The sequence below is a fragment of the Eupeodes corollae genome, unplaced genomic scaffold, assembly GCF_945859685.1.
Source record: "Eupeodes corollae unplaced genomic scaffold, idEupCoro1.1 scaffold_893, whole genome shotgun sequence".
Classification (NCBI taxonomy): domain Eukaryota; kingdom Metazoa; phylum Arthropoda; class Insecta; order Diptera; family Syrphidae; genus Eupeodes; species Eupeodes corollae.
The window spans coordinates 1-21,284 of record NW_026605462.1 but is presented as its reverse complement, the minus strand read 5'-3'; the positions used below and the strand labels follow the sequence as shown (position 1 = coordinate 21,284).

Here is a 21,284-nt window from a genome sequence, read left to right as displayed (position 1 = left end):
TCAAAATTAGTAATGTAACTTCTATCACAACATTCTAAATTGAAATTGGTTTTCAACAGGGAGCGGTGAATTCGCCGATTCTCTTCAGCATTTACACCAGCGATCTAATAGGTAGTCTTACAAAGGCAATTGCGTACCCCGACGATCTTATTGCATGCAGAACGGTACGAAAGGTTGAGGTTATTAGAATTCTCTTGCAGCGTGATTTCGACAAGATTCAACGATATTGCGACGACTGGAAAGTGAAAATAAATGTCCAGTAGTCGGAGACAATTCTGTTCCGGATTCCGAGGGGTAGGTGCAAGAATTGGCGCAAGATGGTCATCGTTGATCTTCACTAGCAGCCATTAGCGAGCAAAAGTGTAGTGAAGTACCTCGGTATCTGGTTAGATCAGTTTTTATATTTCGACAGACATATAAATGCTGTTCTGACCAGGAATAGAGGAGCCTTCGCTCTGACGAAACGGCTGCTGTTTTACAAAGCCGGCTTGACCCCAGAGTGATGGTAATTTGCTACATGGCCCTCATACGGCCGATGATCGTTTATGGTTGTCCTGTGTAATTTAGAGTTTCCCCTTTCCAGGTGGAGAAGTTTCGGGTGTTCGAGCGGCAGTGTTTACGACACTGTACCGCTTTTTATCGGACAGCCGAATCTTCTTACATGCATTACTATTCTAACGAGGTCCTGTACAACGGTACTCGAATCAACAGAATTGACAATTTTTGATAAAACTCGTTCGAGGTCACATTGCAAGAGGTCGTTCTATCCGAACGACGAGTATTTTGAAAGTGCACTCTTGAGCGGCTTTATTCCACCAGAAGCATTCCTCTTCTTGGATAGATGCAGTCTGATATAGGATAGATTGGTCGTTCCGCTAATCTAGCACGTCAGACGACGAACCGTGGATAGGTGACTCCTGTACAATCGGGTCGTCTCATGGCACAAGGCGGAGCAGAGCTCCTTCGGTTGAGTAGGGCTGAGTCCGAACGGGACCGAACTTATGAGGTGAAGCAGGAGAACCAGTTTTGGTGGCTTCAATTGCCAATTGGCCGGCTTAAATACTTGTTTTATAGTTTAAAAGCTTAGTTTTAAGAAGAAAAGGCATGGTGGCACAAAAAAAAAAAAAAAAAAAAACAAATAATAAATACAAAAATAAATAAAATGAATTACAGTAAAATAGATCTTAGGGCCGAAATGCATTAAAATTAAGTATTATTGTTTAACTTAAAGTGTCCGTATGGGACCATTAAGTTAGTTGTAAGGCTAGTTTTATGAATTTTTGTCTAGCTTTAAGAAAGGTTTAAGATTGAATTAATAAAAATGAATTTACAACAAAAAAAAAACATCCCTGCCTTTGCCATCTTAAGTCTTTTCACGGGTACTGCCTCTTCCGAGGAATTGACAAATTCTCCAAGAGTAACTCTTGTCATAAAAAGTGCTTTCTCAAATTAGCCGTTCGGATTCGGCATATAAACTATAGGTCCCCTCCATTCCTGACAACATTACTCGCACACAGGAATGGTTGAGAGTTGTAAGTCACTAGGCCCTCAACGGACTGTTGCGCCAACCAATTAATTTATTTATTATTTATATTTATATTTTTATTTTTATTAATATTAATATTTAAATTTGTCATTTCTCGACGTTTCAAGGTCCCTACAGTCGACATAGAAGATTTTTTGGAAAGATTTCTACGTACGTCCGTTCGTTCGCGACGTTTTTTTCGTCGTCCATAGTTCAAGAACCAGTGGAGCCATCGACTTCAACTAAATTTTGTTATACAGATAAAAATGCGGAAATTTGCAGAAAAGACTCTCAAACAAATTAAGTGATTGGTTTCTTTACCACAGTAATTTAAAAAAAGGTGAACATTTTGGTTTACCCTTAATATCTCACGAACCAAAATAGTCTTTTATATCAATCGACCCAATGGTTTTTTGCTGTGTGGCCGTGGACAGATAAACAAACAGATAAACCGACATAATTAGGGGACCCACTTTTTCCACTTCTCTACCATTGTAAGGTTTTGTCTGTATAATATCTCGAGTTCGAAATGTCTTACCATTGAAACATACCTAGGTACCTTTAGCTCACAAACATATGTATTTATTTCATGAAATTATAAGATTCGTTTTAAATATCCTTTAGGAATCTTGAACAAAAATTTAGGTGACTTATCAAAAAAATTACATAAATATTGAAAGCTTAGAAATAAAACATATAACAATATATTCGATCAACAATAAAACTATCATAAATCTCAATGAAAAGCTTAACAAGCCACTATCGTTTATGCAGCCCACCAAAAATACATAAAATTGTTGAACATAAATTTCAAGGAGCGAATTTATTAAAACAAAATATATTTGCGGTCGAGTACCTACAAAATCTATTGAATTGTAAATTGATGTACACTACATATCTCTCTATGTTTGTATATGAATTCTATAATGTTGTTTAGAGCATCGATGCGGTATAGATTCTATAAGAACCTATATTTTCTATACACAGGAGGTGTTAGGATCTTTTTATTTGATTTGGTATCCTATCCTTTGGGGGATAAATAAATAAAACAAGGATTTGCTAATTTTCTGGGTCGATACTCATCATTAACACCAGAGAGAATATCCTGCTAAATTATGTACCTAAACAATGCATATATAAAATTTGCAACTCCTATCCTATTTTATTTATGGTTATTTTATAAAATAAAGCAACAAAACATGCGTAAAATTTTAGTACCATTCCACTTTATACACATTTTGACTTTGGGTTTTGGTTTGGGTCGTTTCTTGTTTATATAAGTTATAGAAAAAGGTCAGAAAAGCTTTATTATGCATATTACATATATCGAGAGGTAAATAATTTTCACTAGCTAGAGGCTATAAATCATCATCCTTCGCTTTTATTTTTATGACCCATGACCTACGACCTGGGAGTATGTTTGCAAGATAAAATGATAATATGATGTGTGGTGTTTATTAAAATTCTACTTAGTTAGTGCGGTCATTGTTTGTACAAAATTTTGATGAATTGCTTACTTTTGGGAAGTATTCACATCTTGAGAGCTCATCAAATTCCTTTCGTTTTTTATTTTTGTAGAACCCAAACGTATGTTGGTAAATAAACCAAAATGTCTGTATTTTATGTGTTTTTATGATGAAAAAAAATGTCTTCTTTATAAAGCAAATAAAAGCAATATCTCAAAAATACGAGTACATAAAATTTCGCATGAAAGCAAAATAAATAATTTTATTTTGAGAATTCAAGGAGTAGGTTACAGTTTTGACAAATCTATCGAGTAATTACTCAGAAAGTACTTCAAAAACTTGATTATGGGCAATCAAGGTGAGCTTTATTGCTCTAACACGTGCCATAGCGTGTTCAGAAGCATTGTCTCTTCATCAGAAATGAAACCACATACAGTTTTCTATGTTATGATTTCTATCTTTCAAAATAATTCTAATTGCACTTTTATATTCGGAGAAATATGCGGTATTATTTAGTGAAAATAAGTATTTGTAAAAGTTTTGGTTGGATTATTTGTCCTTTATCAGTAAATTGTTGTTTTTCTAACTGTTAGGGTATGTTCCAACTAACACCACAATCACTTGTCCAAATAATTGGTATATGGAATCTACTTCCAGGAACTAGACTTATTCATCAAAGCATTTTTATTCTTCTGGGGTTAGATTTTAATAATCTTTCCAAATTGTGGTTAAATTTGGATATTTGTTCTTGTTTTAATACCAGCTTCACACTTTATTATAAATACATATTCATAATGCACAATAAGCTTTTGAAAATTGCAATATTTGATCAATTGTTTGAAGTAAATATTTTTTAGAAAATCATCAATTAAAATTTTAAAGCTTGACGTACTTCAAAAGTTTGAAAAATATGAATTGACTTCAAATTTCAACATTTATATAAATAAAAAAAAGAGGCTGGGATGTGACCCACACTGATAACTTCCCATCCCGTCTGTCGATTTGTCTTGCTTAAAAGTTTGTCTATATGTACTCGTATTAATTTTTACCAAATTTGCGTACTATTTTTTGTAGATTTTATTTTTTATGAAAAAACGGACTGTTGGATTTTTATATAAACATTACTGAATATCGAAAACAATATTTTCTGTAAAATAAAATAAGTTTGAAGCTAACATTTTTAATTTTTGAAAAGTTATTTGAGTCGAAAGTAAATTTTTACCAAGTTATAGTATTGTTTATTTTTAGAGTTTTGTTTTTTGTAAATTTTTACATATTTTCATTCGATTTTTTTCAAAATTTTATCGTATGTTGTAAACAATATTTCTTATAAGATAAAATTAGTTTGAAGCCAATATTTCAAATTTTTGAAAAGATATTTGAGTCGAAAATCAATTTTTACTATTTTTTGTTAAATTTTTTTATACAAAAACTTTGATTTTTTTCAAAATTTTACTGAATGTTGACAACTATATTTTTTAAAAGATAAAAGTAAATTAAAGCCAATATCTGAAAGTTTTGAAAAGATATTTGATTCGAAACTCAATTTTTAACAACTTTTATACATTTTTTTGTTTAGGTTTTTATTTTTTGTAAAAAAAAACTGTCAATTCGATTTTTCTCAACGTTTTTCAGAATGTTGAAAACAATATTTCTCATAAGATAAAATAAATTTGAAGCCTTAATTTCAAGTTTTTGAATGTATTTGCATTTGAAATTTTTTTTACAGTAGAGTAGACTTAAAGATTTTTTGGTTTGTTTTGTAATTTTGTTTGCCAAAATGGAATTGGTTGAAATTTTAAATCTGAGTGTGGAGCAGTTGAAGGAAAAATTAACTTCAATAAACTTAGAGTGTACAGGAAACAAGGCTGAGCTGCAAGCTAGGTTAATTGATTTTTGTCGGACAAATAACGAAGGCAACATGCAGGACGACGACAATGACGAGAACTTTACAGACGCACATGGTAATGCAGATAGGTCAGCGTTTACATTGCGAGATATGGAGGAGCCCATATCTTAATTTTCCGGAGATGACGATCTAAACGTTTTTACCTGGGTTAGGGAATTTGTAGAGATAAGCTATACAGTTGGGTGGAATGTTTTGCAAACATTTATTTTTGCAAAGCGCTTACTAAGGGGTTCAGCTCGATTGTTTGCAAACAGCCTAACATGTATTAAAACTTGGAAAAGTTTAAAGGACGAGCTTATAAGAAAATTTAAAAAAAAATTTAACAGCGCAGAAATACACAAACAATTGTCAGGTAGGAAAAAGAAAAAATATGAAACATTTCTAGAATATATTTATAAAATGACAGCGTTGGCCAATAATGGAAATGTAGAAGAAGAGGCCTTAATAAGTTATATTATTAAAGTCATAGGCGACAAAGGTACTGAAACCTACATTTTGTATGCTGCCAAAACAATTACTGAGTTAAAAGAGGCATTCAAACTTTATGAAAAGATAAAAAATAAAAAAAAATGAGTATAAGCCATTCACTCAACCTTCAGGTTCCGGATTAGGAAATGATATTAAACGATGTCATATTTGTGGGGATAAAAGGCATAGTACAGATTCGTGTCCAAATAAATCTAAAGGTTTTAAATGCTTTCGGTGCAATGAATATGGACACAAATCAACAAGTTGCAGTACTCCGAAACCACCAATAGGAACAAAATCTGAGATTAATATTTTGACAAGAGGAAAAAATTGTATTGAAATTAAGATAAATCAAATAACCACTCAAGAATTGCTTGATTCGGGAGCTGATATCTCCATTATACGGTGGGATATTTTTAGTACTCTTAACAAAGGTTATTTTAAAGAAAAGATTTTGATCTCGGGAATAGGTGGTGATGTGACAACGGTTGGTTCTTGTGAACTAGAAGTGGAAGTTGAGAAATTTGCTTACAGGTTGAAGGTTTTTATTGTTCCAAATGAACTTATAAAAGTCCCTGTAATTTTGGGCAATGATTTTTTTAAAATAGCTAATATACAGTTTCATAAGGGTGAAATCACCAAAAAACCTGTATTAAGTTTGGGAACAGGTGACAATGACTTAAATACTAAAAGTAATTCTGATGTTTCTGTAAAACTTAGTTGTGATTCTACAATTTCTAATGAAGTTGATTTGAACATTACCAGGGACGATATAAAACTTCTTGAAAAAGAAATGGATTTCCTGGAATGTTATAATTTTGATGAGCATGAAATTCATTTGCTACATATTAAAGAAGTTAATATTAGTAACGATATTCTAAGGTGTATTCAAAAGTATACTCCTTGTCAAGTAATTGAATCCCTAATTGAAATGACTATTTTTTTTAACGGAAGAAACCCCGATTTATGAATCCCCGCGAAGACTGCCTTATCAGCATCGGTTAGAAGTTGAGGCCCAAGTTGAAGAAAGTAATTCTGAGTTTGCTAGCCCAGTGGTGCTTGTTTCTAAAAAGGATGGAACGAAACGATTATGCGTAGACTATAGGCGTATTAATAATAAAATTATTAAAGACCCATTTCATTTTTCTTTGGTCGATAAACAGTTAGATCAACTGCAAGATGGAGTATTTTTCACTACGCTAGATTTGGTTTCGGCTTTCTTACACGTTCCAATTGCAAACGATTCCCGAAAGTACACGAGTTTTGTTACTAATAACGGACAATATCAGTTTCGCTTTTGCCCATTCGGACTTTGTAATAGCCCTGCGTTTTTTACAAGGTACATAAATGCAATATTCCGACAATTAGTAAGTGAGGGACATTTACTTATTTTTATCGATGACTTAATTATACGTTCTAAGACTGTAGAGAAAGGCCTCGAGATTTTACAACGAGTACTAAAGATAGCTCAAGATCATGGTCTGAAAATTAACTGTCAGAAATGCCAATTTTTTCAAAGAAAAATTAATTATCTAGGACATGTAGTGAAAACGGTTTTGTTCGTCCAGGAGTCGAAAAGGTCAAGGCAATTATTAATTATCCTACGCCTAATAAAAATATAAAGCAAATTCATAGTTTCTTAGGTCTTGCCTCATATTTTCGAAAGTTTATTCCTAATTTTGGACTAATCACCAAACCTTTATCAGACCTTCTTAAAAAGAACACCCCTTTCACATATTTGGCATAGATCAAATATCAGCTTTCGAAAAATTTAAATCTGAATTAGCCAAAGATCCAGTCCTTCAGTTATTCAAATATGGTTCTTATACGGAAGTATCATACTGATGCATCACAGAATGGTTATGCTGCAGTGATGCTTCAAAGAAATAACGAAACCAGTGAGTTGCATTCAGTTCAGTATCTCAGCAGAAAGACAAACGATACAAAAAAGAAATTCCATTCTTACGAATTAGAGGCATTGGCTGTAGTTCAGGCTTTTAAGAAATGGCAGCCATATCTGCTTGGAAATAAGGTTAAAGTCATAACCGATTGTAACGCATTTGCTTCAACCTTAAAGAAAAAAGATGTACCCTTAAAAGTGGCTCGTTCGGCACTCTATTTACAAGAATTCGATATAGAGATTGTACATCGCTCAGGGAATAAAATGTGTCACGTTGACGCACTCAGCAGAGACATTTTAGCTATTGAAGCTCCAGTTTCTGATCGGTTAAGACAAGCCCAAAGTAAAGATACTTATTTGAAAACACTGAATCTTATGTTACAAGAACGTGACCACGAAGATTATTTCCTAAAAAACGATCTGATCTACAAATTACATAATGGTAACGAGTTACTAGTTATTCCTACGTCTATCAAGAATCCAATCATACAACAGATGCATGAACAGGGACATTTCGCTGTGAAAAAAAATTCAAACTTGTAACTCAAACAATATTTAATTCCTGAGTATCGCAAGAAAATAGAAAAATGAATCAAAGTGAGAATGGAAAACAAGAATGTTTTCTAAACCCAATCGGCAAGGAAGATGGCCCACTTCAAACCTACCATGTTGACCATTTAGGAATTTTAGAAATTACCCATAAACGTTATAAACACATTTTTGCGGTTGTGGATGCTTTCACAAAATTTGTATGGTTGTATCCAACCAAAAGCACTTCAAGTGAAGAAGTAATTGATAAATTAAAAAAACAATAGGACATTTTTGGTAATCCAAATAGGATTATATCTGACCGTGGTTCAGCATTTAAGTCAAACCAACTCAAAGAATATTGTGCTGAGGAGGGTATCTCCCATGTTTTGATTACCACTGGCGTACCCAGAGGTAATGGTCAAATAGAACGGGTAAACCGTATCATAATTCCCGTGCTTACCAAACTTTCCCTCGCTAAACCTTCCGACTGGTATAAACATGTAAGCACTCTACAAAAATTTATAAATTCGACCAATTCAAGGTAGAGCTGTAGCATACCGTATGTATTCGTTACTTAGTAACGGGTATTTTAGTTTGTACCGAGTAACGTTTCGGTACTCTAAAATAAATATCGTTACTTTTATGATCTAGTTACTTTTGTTTAGGTAGTTATTTCATACTAAATGACGCATTACATACCAGCATAGAAAGTGGTATTCCACCGTCATAATGTATCCTGTGATAGTGTGCTGTGTTTCGTTTTTCTGTGAACTGTGTGTGTCATATGTGAGTTGAGTTAACATGTACATATAGCTAAGTAGTTGAGTAGTATAAGTTAAGTGTACGTTTTTATTGTAATGGGTAACGTCTCTTTTCATTTTTCGTATCTGTTGTAGGTTGTAGGATGAGAGATAGACAATGCGGAGTTCAAATTAAAATGAGAAAAAACAACATTCCGCTGAACTAGCTTCTAATTGTAGGCAAAATTTATTTTGACAGTTTGGTTTTCTATCTCCCTTTCTCTGATATGTGGTATTGATATTATTTTTTCTTTTTTTGGTGTTATTGTTATTTGTATGTTTTGCATCATTTACTTATGCTACCGTTACTTTGTGTCAGTATTGATATTTTTTGAATTTAGTTACTTTGAACGTCGTTACTTTTTTAGTTAGTGGGAAATCTCGAACTGAATTTAGGTACTTTGGCGTCGTTGTTTTTTAAGTGGAAAATCTCAAATTTAAATTATTAAGTCATTCAAATGGAGTCCAATTCAAGACAGTCGCGAACGCGACAAGGTTAAGTGTGATTTATGCCATTCATGTTATTCTGTTAAAGGTGGTTCAGTTACAAATTTAAAAAAACATTTACTGTCTAAACATCTATCGGCGTATGAATCTATTTCAATACCAAATGTGCAACCTTCTCCAATGCCTTCTAGAAGAAGATGTCCAAGAAATTCCAAATATATCAGGTAACGAATGTAATGCAAATGCAATAGTCAATGCAATGGAAGTATAATTTGGTTCTTTAAAAGAAAAAATATCAAAAAGATAAAATCACAAAAATTTAAATATATATTTTTCAATGCAAAACATTTAATATCTTTTATTTAAGTTTCTCTCAATATTTACTTCATATTTTCCGCTCACTGTGCTGAGAAAACTAATATCCTGATATCAGCTGCATTCAAATTAACACATACACAAACTATCTTTGTGTTTATGTACAATTCGAAACAAAAATGTATCATTTGGCTTGTGCTCTTGTGCATCTTAAATACGTACCTAATACATTTTTAACGAAAATACCAATTTCAATGAAAGTAACGAAAGTAGCTAGTAACGATACATTTGTACAGAATATTTATACCAAAAGTAACGTATACATACGGGTACTCATTTTAACGTTACTTTGACAGCTCTAATTCAAGGAGTACTGGAATGTCTCCTTTCAAAATTTTAACCGGAATCGAAATGAAACTTAAACCCAATTCTGAATTGCTTAGTCTAGCCAAAGGCTTGGATATTGAGCTATACAATGAACTTAACCAAGAAAGAGACGAAATTCGACAAATTGCAAAAAAATAATATTCTTTAAGTCCAAGAGGAAAACAGACGATGTTTTGATAGAAAAAGGAAACCTCCGTTGAAATACGAAAAGGGTGAATTAGTTGCTATAAAGCGTACCTACTCAGATGACACAGGGGAAACTAGTCACGAAATTTGTTGGCCTCTATAAAATATCTTTTGTGAGTAAAAGAAACGCTTTCAGCCAGCCATGTTCTCTATTTACATAAGTTCCACTCAATATTTCATGGCATTCAGTTTTTCAGTCTATCAAGAGTCAGTTGTGTCTTTTTGTTGTGTAATTTCAAAATCTTATTTTAAAAAAAACTTATATCAGTTAAAATATAGTACCCGTGGCATGATGGTTAGTGCGTTGGACTGTCATGCAAGGGGTCTTGGGTTCAATCCCTGCCTGTGCCACCTTAATTTATAAAAAAAATTAATTTTCACGGGTACTGCCTCTTGCGAGGAATTGACAAATCCTTCAAGAGTAATTCTTGTCATGAAAAAGTGCTTTCTCAAACAAGCCGTTCGGATTCGGCCTAAAATTGTAGGTCCCTTCCATTCCTGACAACAGTACTCGCACACAGGAATGGTTGAGAGTTGTAAGTCACTAGGCCCTGGTTCACAACTGACTGTTGCGCCACCACATTTGATTTGATATCAGATAAAATACAATAAATACATTTTCGTGTTATTTTTCTTATTTGTAAACCCATTGCCTACATAAATAACCCTTAATATCTGGCTAACTAAAAACGCTTAAGACTTGAATAAAATTGTATGTATTGTAACGTGATTCCAAACAAATATATTTTTTGAAAAAATATAACAAACGTTTTTTTACAAATCAAAAGTTCTGAAAAAAATATTTGTTTTCCCGAAAATTTTAAGAATACAAAATGATTTGATTTGCAAAATAATTTTGTGCAACGAAAAATAACGTTTTTAACATCAAGTAAAATTTTGAGAAAATTTAAATTGACTGTTTTTTTTATAAAAATAAAAATCTAAATAAAACATTACTCATAGATGGTAAAAATTGATTTTCAACTCAAATATCTTTTCAAATATTTGAGATATTGGCTTTAAACTTCTTTTATGTTTTTAAAAATATTGTTGTCAAGATTCAGTAAAATTTTGAGCAAAATAGAATTGACTGTTTTATTTAAAAAAAAATTTATAAATCTTGGTAAAAATGTACTTTCGACTCAAATAGCTTTACAAAAAATTAAAAACATTGTCTTCAAACTCTTTTAATTTCTCAGTTTTTTCATTAAAAATAAAATTTACAAAACATACTAGGCGAATTTGGTAAAAATTGATATTCGTTTCTTGATATATCTCAAATTAATTTCATTCTTCCTATTTGTAAAAATTTAAGAAATGTTACTAAAAATGGTAAAAAATTGTTTTCGATCAAAAATCTATTTAACAAGACTAGATTCTCACACTAAACTATTCCTCTATATGAAAAATATTGCTTGTAATTATAAAATTTTTAAGAACAATTCAACTAACACTTTTTTAACGCAATACGAGAACCTACAAACTTTTAAGCAAGACAAATCGGAAGAAGGGATGGGAAGTTATCAGTGTGGGTCGCATTTCAGCCTCTTTTTTTCAGATTGCTATGGTGACAATGTTCAAATGGTAGACATGTGCATTCAAGAGGACACAAGCGTCCACAGGTTTTTCTCAAAACCCACCTCTGTCTATCAACTCCTACTCTCACCTCCCCTCCAGGTTGGCTGTTGTGCCGTCGGGGTGACTTCCTGGCCACGTAAAAACATCATAGTTTCGAAGCAACAACAAGCCTCGGATACGGACGGATTCACTGTTGACAACCCACGCAAATGAAATAAGGACAACGAACTTCGGATATGTACGTGGAATGTTAGGTCCCTTAACAGACAACGTGCAGCCGAACAATTAGCGGAAGCCCTAAACTGCTGCAAGGCAGATATTACAGCCATCCAAGAAGTGCGATGGGATGGACCGGGCAAACGCAAACTAAAAGACTGCGATATCTACTACGGGGACTGCTACCGAGAACAAAGACAGCGTCTATTTGGGTGTGGATTTGTTGTTGGAACTAGGCTCAGGCAAAAAGTCTTGAGTTTCAACAGTGTGAGCGAGCGCATCACGACAATCCGCATCAAGGCTAAATTCGCCAACATAAGCCTAATATGCGCGCATTCCCCAACAGAGGAGAAAGATGAAGACACCAAAGACATATTCTTCGAGCTCTTGGACAAGACATATGAGCAGTGCCCCGGCTATGACATTAAAATTGTCTTAGGAGATTTTAATGCCAAGCTGGGAAGAGAAGACATCTTTGGTGGCATAATCGGGAGATACAGCCTGCACGACACCACCTCCGACAACGGATTCAGGCTGGTCGATTTCGCTGCGGGGCGAGACGTTCTCGTAGCTAGGACGCAGTTCACAGATCTCAATATCCACAAGGGGACATGGAAATCTCCTGATCAATCATCCGTCAACCAGATTGACCACATTGCGATCGACGCACGACACTTCTCCAGTATCCAGGATATCCGAACGATCTGAGAGGCCAACGATGACTCGGACCACTACCTCGTTGTAGCCAAGGTACGGCTACGGATATCCCGATCCAAGCCAAAACAAGGAAGTACTGTGAGAAGATTCGACGTTAGACGGCTACAATCGCAAGAGACTGCCATGTCCTTTTCCGATCGAGCCTCTAATAACCTCCTAATAAGTCCTATGCTTCCTGCATTAAGCATTGAAAACCAGTGGCAACATTGCCCTGCAGCCATCAGAGATGCCGCCTCTGAAGTGCTAGGTTTCACACGGCCACCACAGCAAAACCCCTGGTTTGACGACGAATGCCGGCAAGCGCACGCAGCGTAACAAGAGGCATACAAAACGGCGCTGCACAAAAGGACCAGAGCTGCTCGCGAGCTCTACGAGCAGAAGAGGAGAGAGGAACACCGGCTTCTTAGATGAAAAAAAGAGAGAATGAGAAGCGCTCGATTGAGGAGATAGAATGATGTCACAACATGAATGAGGTTAGTAAATTTTACCAAAAGGTAAAAAAAACCTCCAAAGGCTACCAGCCACGAACCGAAGCCTGTAAAGACGATCAAGGGAACATCGTAGTAGAACCACAGTCGATGCTGAGAATATGGAAAGATCACTTCTCCAAACTATATAACGGCGATGAAGAACCGAATTCCGCTGTAAGGGAGATAGAACCACTCAACCTCGGCGACGCAGATCAACAATTCCGCCTACCCGACCTTGAAGAAGTGAAGATAGCTATATCTAAACTTAAGTCAAACAAAGCTGCTGGAGCTGACGGCATCACCGCCGAACTATTCAAAGCAGCAGGCGATGACTTGGTAGGGAGCATGCACCAACTCATCTGCAAAATATGGTCGGAAGAAAGAATGCCCGATGAGTGGAATCTCAGCATAGTGTGCCCGATACATAAGAAAGGAGACCCTCTAAACTGCGCCAACTACAGAGGCATCAGTCTCCTTAACATTGCGTATAAGATCCTCTCTGCCGTATTATGTGAACGTCTGAAGCCATTCGTCAACAACCTGATTGGTCCTTATCAGTGTGGCTTCAGACCAGGAAAGTCCACTATCGACCAAATATTCACACTACGGCAGATCTTGGAAAAAACCCAGGAGCTTCAAATCGATACCCACCATCTCTTTATCGATTTTAAAGCCGCGTATGACAGCATCTATAGGGAAGAGCTCTACCGAGCAATGTCTAGTTTTGGCATCCCTGTCAAACTTATCCGTTTGTGCAGAATTACGATGGAGAATGCACGCTGCTCTATCAAGGTCGGAAAAGATCTCACCGATGCATTTGATGTCAAAAAAGGTTTTAGACAAGGCGATGCACTGTCATGCGACTTCTTCAACATTGTTCTGGAAAGAATTGTGCAAAACTCAACCGTCAACACTAGAGGCACAATCTTCCAAAAATCCATCCAATTACTCGGATACGCAAATGATATTGACATAATTGGAAGATCAAAGCGTGATGTCAGTGGAGCGTTTTTGAGCATTGCGACGGAAGCGAAGAAGATGGGTTAAGTGGTCAATGAGGGCAAGACCAAGTATATGCTGTCATCAAAAAAGGACACTTGGACAAAACGTCACCATGGACAGCTATAACTTTGAGGTAGTTAAGGACTTTGTCTACCTAGGCACCGCTATTAATGCAGACAAGGACACCAGCGCTGAAATCAAACGAAGAATAACTCTTGCAAATCGTTGCTTCTTTGGACTTAGAAGGCAATTGAGATGTAAAGTCCTCTCTCGAGCATGTAAAATCACCATCTATAAGACACTCATCATCCCGGTTCTCATTTATGGCGCTGAGGCCTGGACCCTGTCAAAGAAAGATGAGAGCGTCTTAGGATGCTTCGAGAGAAAAATTCTTCGGGTGATTTTTGGTCCCGTACTCACAGATGGAGAATGGAGGAGAAGATATAACGACGAACTGTACGGCCTGTACAGCGACACTGACCTAGTTAGCAGAATTAAAGACCAACGGCTTAGATGGCTAGGTCATGTAGAGCGGATGGACATCAACGCTCCAGCCCGGAAGGTCTTCGAATCCAATCCCGAGGGACGGCGCAGTAGAGGAAGACCGTGACTCAGGTGGCGCACCCAGGTGGGAGAGGACCTCAACCAACTTGGCGTGCGAAACTGGAGACAGCTAGCTAGGGACCGAGCTGGCTGGAGACGCTTGTTGGTTGAGGCCCAGGTCCACCCCGGGCTGTAGCGCCACCTTAAGTTAGTAAAGTAAGTATGGTACAAAGATGGCAACTTTCTCTTTAATTGCATTTTTTACAATTGTGAATTACAATTTGTACGAACAAAGTTACACATAAAAAAATGGTAATACGTATCGTTGTTTCAAAATAACACTGATTCTCTTTGACACCTGTGAAACTCAGCTGACATTAAAAGTGGTTGAATGTTTGCCTTTTAGGATAATAAATCCCTTGACAACCGAAAAAGGCATTAATGAGAAGTTTACTCGTCATAAAATTTAATGGTTTGGTGACATAAATTGGTCACTAATATCATGCCAGGCCAAAAATGTACGAGTATATCAAATTACTTACAAAGTGAAAATATTTTGTATTTCTTTGCTTTTTGTTGTACAACAGAATGGCATCGCTGTTCAGCAGAGTTGTATGCAACACCAAACCATTAAAGCTTATGCAATCCACCGTAGATTATTACAAGGAATATGACTGCTTAGGTAAAAAAATGGACGGCCACAACTTGATTTTCGATTGAACAAGAAAACTACTTAAGAAGTGAAACATAAATTAGCATTTGGCAAAAAATGATAAATTGGAATGAAATCTTTGAAAAGTACTCGTATGTATAGTTTTGAAACAGAAACAGTAGGAACAAAAATTAAAATATTTTTGTTAACGAGATTTTTAATCATTAACCAATTCCTACCAATTTTAGTAACATTTGCTTACTATTATTTGTAGATTTTAATTTCTTATGAACAAATTGGTTCTTGGATTTTTATCCACAATGTACTGAATGTCGAAAACAATATTCTCTAGAGGATTCTAAAATAAGTTTGAAGCCAATATTTTTAATTTTTGAAAAGATATTTTAGTCGAAATTCAATTTTTAAGAATTTAGTAATGTTTTTTTAGTAAAAAAACTGGCAAAATTAAAATAAAGCCAATGTTTCAAAGTTTGAAAAAGATATTTGAGTCGAAAATTAATTTTTACCAACTTTAACAATGTTTTTTTTTCGGTTTTTATTTTTCCAATTCGATTGTTCCCAACATTTTACCAGATGTCAAAAACACTTTTCATTGCATACAATTATTTTGGAGATAAAATCATTTTTTCTTTAAACTGTTTTACTTTTACTTTTTCTGGAACTAAAGAGAAGTAGTGAAAAAAACATCAACATTTAAGAATAAAATGTTCTTTTTAAGTTTGAAATGCATTCAATTTGATTTTGACAGTAATGTATTTTGCTAAAATAAATCTTGAAACTTGAACTTGAAGCTTGTTGTAGGTTTGAAGTTCAAAGCACCTCAATCTTCATTAACACGAAAATAAATTTGTATTAGAAAAGGTAAGAAACATTTCCATAACTAGTATTTGTTTGCAAGTAGATAAGTCAAAACCCATTTGCATTAATAATATTGTACTTTTGTAATTAATAAGAAAAACGAAGTAAGTATACCGACCTACGACTCTACGGAAAACAAGTCTTACAGAATGCATATAAATTGTAAATGAAACTCCCCTTCCTATAGCACAAATGTTTCTATTTTAAATAACGGGTGTACCAAAACTAAAGCAATGAACTAGAAGCTTTGAGGAAAAATCATTTTGACAGCTGACAACTCATAGATTTTGACGCTCAATGCTTAACGTATCAGCAATGTGTTAAATCTTTTAATATTTAACCTCTTCAAAGTTGTCATTGTTGAGTTTTGGAACGATATCGAAAAAGCTTAAGTTATTTTTTAAATGTTGTTCAGATGTGGAAGTACCTTGTCCTTCTTTTGTAATTCTCATTTTAGACATTTCAATGATAGCTGTCGGTGTTTTTGTAAAAATTTACCGACCCACACCTTCCTAGACAAAAATAGCTAGTTTTAATCTTCTTATAAATGAAGAACACCCTTTAGAACAACGAATTAAGACGTGAAGTATAAATTACATTGTCATAAATGCAAAAATAATCACCAACCAACTGGTCAGTTCAGTTGCAATATAAAAGCAAATAATCCAATCATTGTCAATAGTAGTCTCGCTTTAAACCTTTCTCCGTAACGTTTAACCTTCCTCAATCATTTTCATTATGTTGAAGCTTAGTTTTTGTTTTTCATTTTTCGTTATAACCTTAGTTACAGCTAATTACGACTTTCATGATCCCGACTTTAGTAAGCGTTAAGTGGATGACAATTGGCTTGACAATTAACAAAACTGCATTTTTTCTTGAAGATGAAATGCTGTTCCAAGACATAACAACGGAAATAAAAGACCTCACACTGCGATACCGACGAAGTGCCACCGATAATACCGCATGTGAATGTCAAGAAGATCAACCAAAAGAAGAAAAATATGATGTTCACTGTTGTCGTGGTCAAAAACCAAAGAAATCTGAAGGACTTAAGAAGGCAAGAGAGGCGAAAAAGAAGTGTTTCGCTGAAATCCGCGGAGATAGTGATCCAGATGCTGGTAAGCCAAGAAAAGAAGTTAATGAACTTCAATTGGAATTTCTTTACCGACACTTATTTTTGTGTAACTTGTTTTCAGACGTTGGCTTCAGCTATGATCCACTTACATGTGAGGGAATTCAAGCTATGAGAGAGAAAACTGTTTGTGCCGCAGAGTGCATAGTCAAGAAATTGGATTTACTTGATGACAGTGGGGCGTTTAAGCGTGATGCATTGCTAAATCACACCCTGAGCACACTTGTTGGAGAAGGTCGATGGAATGCCAAAATGATGGAGACTTACGTTGACGGTTGCTTAAATGAATTGAAAACTGTCGGCAATGAAAAGTCTAAGAATGTTAAGCCATCGTGTAATCCTTTACCTTTGGAATACCATCATTGTATTTGGAAAAAACTCGTAGAAGGTTGTCCGGTGGAGTCACAGATGGATACCAAAAAATGCCAGAAGATCAGAGAACGTTTGACCAAAGGCGATACTTCACATGCACAAAAATTTTATAAGAAACTTTTTAAAAATTAACCAAGTTTCATAAAAATATTAAGTTTCCATAGAGTACAAAATAATGAAATGTAATTTTAAAAAAAAAGATTCTTTTATTATTCCAAGTCAGGTCCTAAAGAGTATTTAATCAAAAATGATGTCGATCATAAATTTTTTGGAATAAAGAAATTAATCCCAACTTTTCTTATCTTCACTGTGAGCGGAAAAATGATGGAGAAAATGCTTGTTCAAGAATGACTTATCACCCTTGGCCAAACCCTCTCGGATCTTCTTGCATTTTCCACTATCGATCTGAGACTCAGCTGGACATCCCTGAACAACCTCCCTCCAGATACAGTGTGAGAATTCCAATGGGCATGGATTGCATCCAACCTTCTCATCGCGGCTCTCTTTTTCAATTGGTTGTGATTCCTTCTTCAAAGCTGCTGCTACTTCTGCTGACTTCTCCTTGGATGCCTTCAGTTCAGCCAAACACTTGTCGACAAATCCTTCAACAGCTTCTGACTTCCAGACATTATTGTCACCAATTTTAGCACGAAGATTCACCAAAACTGATTCACGTTTCATGTCACCATGTTCGTCCACCAAATTAAATCTCTTGGCAATGCATTCGGCAGTGCAGACGCTTTGTTCCTTCAAGAGTTTCATCTGTTCACAATCGAAGGGATCGTAACTGGGAGCTATTCGGAGGAATGGAAACTCATGTAGATTATGAACAAATTGTTCTATGAATTTATAAACATACCACTAGCACCACGAATTTGGGCAATACACTCCTTCTTGACCTCCTTCATGACCTCAACGTGGGCTGGGTCAGCTTTGCTGCCATTGCAACAGAAGCAATCCTTGTCCTTCTTGTTCTTCTCACGGGTACATTCTTTTTGCTCGGAAGCTGCTGCAGCAACTTCAGCACCACGTCTGAATCTCAATACTTCATCATCCTCCAAACCCAATTGGAAATCATCCAAAAGCAGTTCATCTAGGTAAAGAATCAAAGTCGTTAGAAAGGTTCAAATGGGACACAAGAGAATCTTACTGAATTCAGAGTCTTTAAAGTCGTAGTCAGCACTGACGGCTGCTGCCAAAACCAAAACGCACACGAAAATTTTAAACATTATGTTAACAGAAGAAGATACCAAAAGCAACTGATGATGTTGGAATCCAGGTGTGGGCTTTTATATGATCCGCTGCGGATTTCGTCTTAGAACCCAACTTCGCAGGTATAACAACATTGGATAGGTATACTCGAATCGTATCTTCTGGATGTCTTATTGATCGTTGTTCGATCTTTAGCAAAACAAGTAAAATTCTACCGCTGATCAATTATATTATTATAGGGCAGAGCTTGGGTTGTAGCTTATTTCTTTTTTTTTGGGTTGTTGTTGTTTTCGTTGCTTCTTACAGACCGGCAAACTTGGCTGGATGAGAGTTGTTGTTATAAATGTTGAACCTATATATTTCAAGATTGGGCTCAGAGAGAGGAGTTCTAAGATCTATCTATTATGAATTTGTTGTTGTGTTTGGGTTTAATAATATTAAGTGATGTTTCGGTTGTAAATTAAAAGCATGAAACTGCTTTCACGATTTTCAGGTACTCAGGTATCAGGCAAAAAAGGGTACCTGAATAAAAATTGATGGAGATTATTTTTTGAATTGATGTTCACCTATTTTTCTTTTATTATTGTTTTTCTTTTTTCTTTTATAGAAATGGAGTGTTATAGGATAATATTAGAACTGAACTTCATGACGTGAGATATTAATGGATTTGTTATTATAAATCGATTTGATTGATTTTATTGAAAAGTTATCAATTGTGAGAGGGCTTGGTAGAGAGAATTAAAAACTTGAGCTGACATTGGATTAGTTTTTGTATCTTGAATAAGTTTTTTTTTCAATGAAACATTACTTTCGAAAGTTCGAAAAATTGTGCCTCGTTCAATTGACTTTTTTTTTCTTCAAAGCTTTGAGAATTTAAGTCAATTGGTAATTTCGAAGTTCTTTGTTTAAAACAAATCTTTATTATTGAAATTGCATTGTCATCTTTTACTGTTCTGACTTTTAAGCCAAGAAAAGCTGCAGTAAATTTCGAACACTTCTCTGTTCTTAAGGTGATTCAAAAATTCTTACTTCAAATAAGAAGTAGTTTTCGACATTAAATTGTCGTATAGAATTGATTTAAGTTGAAAATAATATTATTTTTTAAAAAGGTAAATTTCCACACTTTAGAAAAAGAGGCTGGTGTGGGACCGACACTGATAACTTCCTAACCCGTATGTCAATTTGTTTGCATAAGACTTTAACAAAATATTTATAAGATTATTTTGGTGATATAAATATGTTGAAGTCAATATCTTCCTTTGTTTTCCTAATACTTGTTTTTTTAGTGCTGAAGTGATAAAGGTTTATCTGCATAAACACCCCACAAAAAAAAGTCCAGCGGTGGTAAATCACATCATCTTGGTACTTACTTACTTAGCTCCTCAGACCTGTTAAATCCGTTGGGAACCTCTTAATAGGCAAAGGGTCTTTACTACGGCTACGCGCCATCGTGTACATTTTCTGGAGATGTGTTTCAGCTCCATCCAATTTTTGCCTAGTGACGCTGATTCCGCCTTGACTGTCCTGCAACGCGCCGCCGCCCCGCGCCGGGTGCTTCTCGGTCGTCCAGCTCTTCTTCCTTCTTGTGTGATCGGTTCCACTGCATTACTTGGTCTGCAATGCAGTCGTTACCTTTTCGAAGCGTATGTCCAGTCAATTGCCACTTACGCCTTCGTATAATAGAGTCCATAGGTTCCTGGTCAGTCTTTCTATGAAGGAACTCATTTGATATACGGTTTGGCCACAAAATCCTTAGGATGTTACGAAGACATCTATTCACGAAGGTTTGCAGCTTTCTTGTAATGGCCTAAGTAACCTTCAGAGTGCAGCACCTATAAAGAAGCGCAGATTCAACATTTGGGCGAAACAGTCGTAGCTTCGTCCTTAAGCTGATAGAGTTATTCCTTAAAATTTTGGACAACATACCAAACAACGCTTTTGCTTTGCCATTGCGGCATATGACGTCTTGTTCGGTTCCGCCTTCGATGGAGACAATATTTCCAAGGTATTGAAAGCTCTCCAATTTTTCCACCGATTGCGAGGAAATATTTATTTGAGAAGATGGTCGGGCTCCGAGGCTTATCAGTTATGTTTTGCCGGAATTTATTTTCAGCACCACAACTTCTGCTTCTCTTTTCACACTTGTTGTCATTTGATGGAGATCCATGATCCTATAAGAGAGCCAGCAAACATCCTCCACGTAATCCAAGTGTCTTAAATAAAATGTCAAAGTCCATTGGATCCCTCCACTATCTGACAAAGCTTCGTGCAGTACATCGCTTATGACCAACAAAAACAATACTGGCCATAGAACACAGCCCTGTCTGACTCCGCTACGGATTTCAAAACAACTGACAACCTACCATCGTGCAGTAAAGCTAATCAGATATACTACCTGTTAACGCTATCAAAGGCCTGCTAGAAGTCGATGAACAGCAGGTATAGTGGTGATCGATATTTAACGCACTGTTCAATAATGATCCGCAGGGTGTTGATATGATCAATACAGGACGATTAGCGCGGAATTCTGCTTCTTCGACATCGAGTGTGGCCTCAAGGTGTTCTCTGATGATGTTT

The 21,284-nt window shown here is 35.5% G+C and overlaps 2 protein-coding genes across 2 annotated transcripts; one reads left to right on the top strand and one right to left on the bottom strand.

Moving 5' to 3' along the window:
- Positions 1-16,653: 16,653 nt before the first annotated feature.
- LOC129953516 (uncharacterized) lies at positions 16,654-17,681 on the top strand. The gene is made up of 3 exons (XM_056066758.1): positions 16,654-16,811; positions 16,873-17,109; positions 17,188-17,681. The coding sequence occupies exons 1-3, from the start codon at positions 16,730-16,732 to the stop codon at positions 17,625-17,627; spliced, it is 759 nt and encodes a 252-aa protein (XP_055922733.1). The 5' UTR covers positions 16,654-16,729; the 3' UTR covers positions 17,628-17,681.
- Positions 17,682-18,793, bottom strand: LOC129953515 (uncharacterized). Its single transcript, XM_056066757.1, has 3 exons — positions 18,646-18,793; positions 18,355-18,588; positions 17,682-18,289 (listed from the first exon to the last, which is right to left on the bottom strand). Exons 1-3 carry the CDS (start codon positions 18,722-18,724, stop codon positions 17,778-17,780), a joined length of 825 nt encoding a protein of 274 aa, XP_055922732.1. The 5' UTR covers positions 18,725-18,793; the 3' UTR covers positions 17,682-17,777.
- Between the last annotated feature and the right edge of the window lie 2,491 nt (positions 18,794-21,284).

Excerpts from the sequence above, each read along its gene's own strand:
- LOC129953516 (XM_056066758.1), top strand. The coding sequence starts at position 16,730 with ATGTTGAAGCTTAGTTTTTGTTTTTCATTTTTCGTTATAACCTTAGTT. Across the intron at positions 16,812-16,872 it reads CTTTCATGATCCCGACTTTA|ATGAAATGCTGTTCCAAGAC; the intron begins GTAAGCGTTAAG and ends TTTTTCTTGAAG. Across the intron at positions 17,110-17,187 it reads AGATAGTGATCCAGATGCTG|ACGTTGGCTTCAGCTATGAT; the intron begins GTAAGCCAAGAA and ends ACTTGTTTTCAG.
- LOC129953515 (XM_056066757.1), bottom strand. The coding sequence starts at position 18,724 with ATGTTTAAAATTTTCGTGTGCGTTTTGGTTTTGGCAGCAGCCGTCAGT. Across the intron at positions 18,589-18,645 it reads CTTTAAAGACTCTGAATTCA|ATGAACTGCTTTTGGATGAT; the intron begins GTAAGATTCTCT and ends TTCTTTACCTAG. Across the intron at positions 18,290-18,354 it reads CCAAATTCGTGGTGCTAGTG|CTCCCAGTTACGATCCCTTC; the intron begins GTATGTTTATAA and ends TCCTCCGAATAG.